Source organism: Leiobunum rupestre, chromosome 9 (genome assembly GCF_980474605.1).
Source record: "Leiobunum rupestre chromosome 9, qqLeiRupe1.1.hap1, whole genome shotgun sequence".
In the NCBI taxonomy this organism is placed as follows: Eukaryota; Metazoa; Arthropoda; class Arachnida; order Opiliones; family Sclerosomatidae; genus Leiobunum; species Leiobunum rupestre.
This window is the reverse complement of record NC_143392.1, coordinates 13,718,459-13,724,458: the sequence shown is the minus strand read 5'-3', so window position 1 is coordinate 13,724,458 and position 6,000 is coordinate 13,718,459. Positions and strand designations below refer to the sequence as shown.

At 36.8% G+C, this 6,000-nt stretch overlaps 1 protein-coding gene across 1 annotated transcript in view; it reads right to left on the bottom strand.

Annotated features, from left to right (window-relative positions):
• Positions 1-679: 679 nt before the first annotated feature.
• The window catches only part of LOC149926613 (uncharacterized), a 42,124-nt gene continuing 36,803 nt past the window's right edge, over positions 680-6,000 (bottom strand). Inside the window, exon 3 of the mRNA XM_090158799.1 lies at positions 680-1,504. Coding sequence (XP_090014925.1) covers positions 959-1,504 — 546 coding nt within the window. The 3' untranslated portion in view covers positions 680-958. The remainder of the gene's footprint in view (positions 1,505-6,000) is intronic.

Below are 6,000 nucleotides of genomic sequence, written 5' to 3'. Positions count from 1 at the left end.
TTTACTTTTGATATAAATACATCTATTTTTTTTCATAGTTTACATACAAATCGCTTCACAGTTTTCAATTATTATTAATTATTCTCTCGCTATTTTTATAATACAGCTTCGGTAGCTTCGAGGTCAATATATTTTTATTATTAAATATTTTTTAAGCTCATGCCTCAGTAGCTTCGCGATGTATTTACAATTATTTTTAATTTAATTAAAAGAAAAAACATTTCGATTAATTTATAATTGATTTTAAATGAAAATATTTACTTTAAATCTTATTGCATTTTTAGACGGAAATTTAGAGTTAGAATTAATTTAATGGTGACTGCTGTAGAATTAAGAGTTGAATATTGTGGTTTGTGAATTTATAAAATGAATTTTAACTGAATTAAAGACCTAACATTAACTAAAATAATTTAAACTTAATTACACTCTTATTGCATTTCTAGACGTAAATTTATAGGTAAACTAATTTCATGGTCACTGCTATATTAAGAGTTGTACAATGTGTTTGTAATTGTTAATTTAGAAAATATAGTTTAACGTAATTAAACACTTAACATTAATAATTTAATTAAATTCTTATTGCATTTTTAGACTTAATTTGGTGGTCACTGCTATAGAATTAAGTAATAGTTTAAAGTTTAAAGTTGTTAATTAAGAAAATGAAGATTAACGTTATTAAACCCGTAACATTAATAAAATAATAATAATTTAATTACACTCTTATTCCATCTTTAGCCTTAAATTTATAATTAAAATTAATTTGCTGGTCAATGCTGTAGAGTAAAATAATGTGTAGAGTGTATAAAATGAAAATGAGCGTAATTAAACACTGAACATCAAAAATAATAGCAATTGTAATACTGAAATATGTCCCATCAGTAATGAATAAATACACTTTGTATTTGACTGTTCTTAGTTGCAAAACGTCCAATGTCCAATAGAGAGAGACTAAAAACCTTCACACAACGTAAGGGCGGTAAATAAGGTCACTGCACATAGTTTTGGACGAACCGCTACAAGACACCGGATGTCCAGCGGAGGAATGTCCGTGCGCGTGATGGTGATGTAGATGATGGTAGTCCTGTCCGTCGCCGAGCAGCCTCCGATCGGCCAAGCGGTCAAGAGCGATGGGCACGACGGGCATCTCCTTGCGGCGGATCAAAGAGTTCGCGCCGCCGTTGGACTCGTCTTCTCCGGAATCGGACCGTCCATCGGCGGCGTCGTCTTTCATCCGTTCGTCGGGATGCGGCCGGTGCAGGCTGGAAGGGGCGCTGGCCATGGCCGGGTGCTCTCTGGCCAGGGAACCGTGGTTGTTGTGTCCGGAACTGGACTTGTCCGAATCGCGTTCCGACGAGCCGCTGGACAAGCTGTTATGGTTGTTATTGTTGCTGTTTCCGTTGGAATTGTTACTTCCGCTTCCGGATGAGCTCTTGCTCTTCGATTCGTGCTGCGCTTTTTTGCTGCGTTTCCATTTCATTCGACGATTTTGGAACCAAATTTTTACCTGCAAGAATAGAATCTGTTATAAATAGTTTTCAGCTGACGTCATCGTTATTGTATCGGCAAAGGTTACTTTCAAGTTTCAATTCTCTTTCCCCGGTCTCGATTTGCCTTTGATCAACCATTTTTACCAAATTCCACTTCAATTATAATATTATGATAATATAATGTAACCTCAAACTAAATGTTTTTTATATAATAATAATCAGCTAGGCTAATACCCAAGGCACCACCTTAGGCCTAAGTTAAAGCCATTAATTTAGGTGGCCGGGTTACAATGCGTTCCATCATAAGAAAATACTAATTCACAAATTGTTTGTAGACTATATGTAGAACACTTAAAGGCTTAATTTCAATACTTCCATTTACAATAGATGGCGGCAATTTCAACATTTTAGAGGGAAATAAATAAAATAAAATTATAATAAAATAAAAAAATGAATACTTGTAAAATAATTAAACAAAAGTTTAATAATTTTGCATAAAAAAACACAAAAAAATTACATTTATATGGGTTTCTAGATCATTTAAAATGTCAACGTTCTTGACGCCATCTGGCATTTAAAAATCGCTTTGTAAAAGTTCAAATAGGGGCGAAAAAGTCGTTCTAAAAAGAAAATACGCAAAAATGAATATTTTTCTGTTTTTCGATAATTTAAAGCAAGTGGCGGCTCGACGTGAAGTAGCTCTTTTTTCAACAGATGTCGCTAGCGTCGAAATAAAAACAAGATGCTTAATCCAGATTTTGACCCAAAAGGCGGGACATAAAAGTACCCCTCGCGTTGAGTGACTCGTTTGTAAACTTGACGATAACTTAAATCATATAGTAATTTTTAACTATATATTTTATATGGGATAAATAATTTAGGTTAAAGTCCATTAAGTAGAGTATTAGTTGTCTAAATATAATAATCAATAATGGTTCTCTGGTGACGTTATCGTTTCGGGGGGGGGGGTCGGAATGATGTAGTAGCTCGAGCCCCCCCCCGCACAGCGAGCCCTGCGGACCATCAGCTACGCCACTGCATGCGCGCCAAATTTTACGTGTTAAACACAAGATAAAAGTTCCGAAACATACAAGAAATGTCAATAAAAAAACAAAACTACAACACAAGAGTCAAGCGACATAGGTAATAGAGTGTTGTCGTCTGATACGATTTTGAAAACTTGTAACGTCACAGCTGTAGTGTTAATAATGTCCGCCATGACAGTTACCGTTTTTTATCAATAGGCAAATTACAATGGTGACGTCGCAGGGTTTCAGACGACAACACTCTATAGGTTATCGCTATTCGGAATTGTAGCTTCTTTTTCCATTAATAGATGGCACCAGGCTCTCCAGTGAAGTCGTTATTTCGAAAAATTGGATAGACTCATTGCCATCTCTAATAACAAGGGCCTTATCATAATACACGTGGCAATGATAGAGCCGACTGTTGCTTCAAAACTCCTGGCGCCATCTAGTAAGACGTCAGGTATTTAAAAATATATCTCTAATGTCTTCTCCATGTTATCAAGTACGTAGTATATTTGGAATTGAAAGAGATTATAGCGTTCAGAAAATTCTAACTCCGAAACTAACTTCATTTAATCCCCTGAAATTTATTCCAAAGCGTTTTATTCGCTAATGGCGAGTCCCTGCATATCTTAAAAAGCAATTTAATAGCAACAAGATTTTTCCATCATTAAGGGCGGTCCCTTGTTAACCCTTTTCTTGAAAGTAGGGGAGCAAACCCTCCTTATCTCCGCCATCCCTTTTTTTCCCCATCTTAACCTTCTTATCACTCGGGGTGGGATGAAACTAGCTTATTAAGCGTCATAAATTTCTTTTGTCTTTTTTCTCGCGAGCCATGTTTGTTACTGCGCCTTCTATTAGTAGCTTGGGAATAAAGTACCCTTTTGTTTGGGCTCTATATTGTACGGGGGGGGGCTGATGATTCTGAAAGGGTTTTTGGTGGTACCCATTAAGGGGGGAGGGGTAAACCCCTGTTCGCCGGGTAAGCAATTAAGCCCCCAATTAGTGTTCTTCTTCATTACCGAGTAGCTGCAATTACAGGAGAATTACAACTAAGCTACTACGAATGGAACGTACCGCCCCCTGGTGGCGATGAGGTGAACCTAATTTTCCCCGATTTCTCCCTCCTTCAATCTCGCCCCCCTCGCCCCCCCCCCCTCAACCTTCGTCAAATCATCTAGGCCTCGTCATATTCATAAATCAATCCATGTTGATTTGCATACAGTTTTCATTACGTTTTTAATTTGATATTGTATTGTGTTGTATTGCTAATTAGAAGTAATTAAGAACGTGTACGGGTACGCGGAGAAAGAGCGACAGGTTTTAATTATCTTCAATCTCTTTTGATTAATTAGTAAATATGTATTATGTTCACCATTTTTAGCGCATATTTTTATTAGTTTCGTTTTAAATTCCTTATTTAATTATATTGGGTTCAACACCAAATAAGATTTTAAAAATTAAAGGGTTTTTAAAAATATTATTATTTTAGTCAAAATTTGAAATTCATATTTAAAGTATCGTCAACGTAACAGAGAACATGGAAACACTGTTTTATGGACGGGAAACCCCCTGTTTTTCTATGTAAATTAACACGTCAATTTTTCTTAGCGAGCTTTATTGTAATTCCTACAGAATACCTCATCTATTACAAAATATGTAAATTTATATTAATAAAGTTATCTAATTTTAATATTATCATTTAGTTTTCCCAGAAGTAAATGAAACAAGTTATCGAAATAGTGCTCAGAATCGGAGGGCGTTTTCCCGATGAAAATGATGAGGAAATCGAGTCAAATAAAAGCTAATTTCCATCCCCGTCTTTTGACGCGATAAATTGCGCTTAGGAAATAGGAATTGTGGGTATAGCTATTTCTATGTATAAAAAATAATTTCAATAAAACCAAAACAAAATTTTTTCACAGAAAAATTTTAAATTCGAGGTCAAAATGTAACTTCATAATTAAAGAAAACGCCTCGAACATGGGGAGTATAGCAGTTTGCTAACTTCGGTTCATTTACTTCTGGTTTTCCATAATCAAAAGGATGTATATGAAAAGTATTTGAATTAAATTTAATATAATATAATAATAGCTAGGCTAATACCCAAGGCACCACCTTAGGCCTGAGTTATCGAGCGACTTTTGAAGCCATTAATTCAGGTGGTCGGGTTACAATGCGTAGAAAGGTGGTGACAAGCCCTGTATGCCACGAGATCGAGCCAACAGCTCCCTACACTAACTATTACCGTTAACCTCTACACGTTTTTATGAAGGGGAAACCGAAGAGCTCGGAGGAAAACCCCTTAAACCAGTGGGGAGACAACTTGCAAACTCAACGCAGAAGGAGTTGTTCCGAGATTTTCACCCAGCGCCTGCACAAGCTGGGATCGAACCCGACTCCTCTTGCTGCGACGCGAAAGTGCTAACCACTCCGAAACCGAACATTATTCAAAACTAGTCCCACTAAAGTGTATGTGTGAACAGTGTGACCAACACGTTGTGAACATATTTTATCCATTCAATGATTCACACGGATTAACTAGGTTTTCGACTCGTGTTGATCAACAATGTTTTGCAAAAATGTTGGCGAAAAGGTAGTGTTAGGCTTAACGAAGATTTTTTGCGTGGCGTTTTTGCACTTAAAAAATTAAAGTCAAACATAGTTGACTTCATTTCGATTGTAGTTGACTTCTTGGCTAGCCGGTGAATCAGGTAACCAACCAACCAGAAATATTTAATTCAGCAATCCCCTTTGGTTCACTTAGGGGGTAGTGAATTGAGAGTGTTTTTTAATGAAACGTCTAAAGGATTTTGTTTAGGGCTGTACGAGTACTCGAACATCATCAATTACTCGGCATTTTTTGGAACTCAACCTCGAATAAATAATTGGAAAATACTCGTCGATTATCGCAGTGGCGTAGCGTGTATTTCTTCCGCCCGGGGCAAACCCTGACTTCCCCCCCCCCCTATTTTCGCAACTAAGCAAAAATTCTGTGGTACTCTGTTGCTCTGTTGATTGTAAAAGGATTCAAGTCGTTTAAAAATAAAAATTTTACTCTGCATGTTTTTTTTAACGCGAACCTCTTGTTCGACTCCCACGATACCCAGATTTGTTAATCTCAACGTGCACATGGTAGACCTGAAATAATTTCGTATCAATTTTCCAGGTCGCTGGCCCCCTTTGCCCCTCCCACGCTACGCCACTGGATTATCGAGTACCAAAAAATTGCATAGTCGGGTACCCGATTACTCGAATAAGCTGCTCTTAGTTGTAAGTTCATAGAGGGATTATTGCAACTTTTTGGGCTGGCAATAATAAACGGTACCTACAAGACGTACAAACAACAAATGGTTTGAATGACCCGACTCGTTAAAAATATTACTCGGTGTCAGAATTACTGGACTCGAATAAGAAAAAACTTTCCCTTAATCAAGTACTCGATTACTCAACTCGATTTCAATATTACTCGACTCAAATAATCG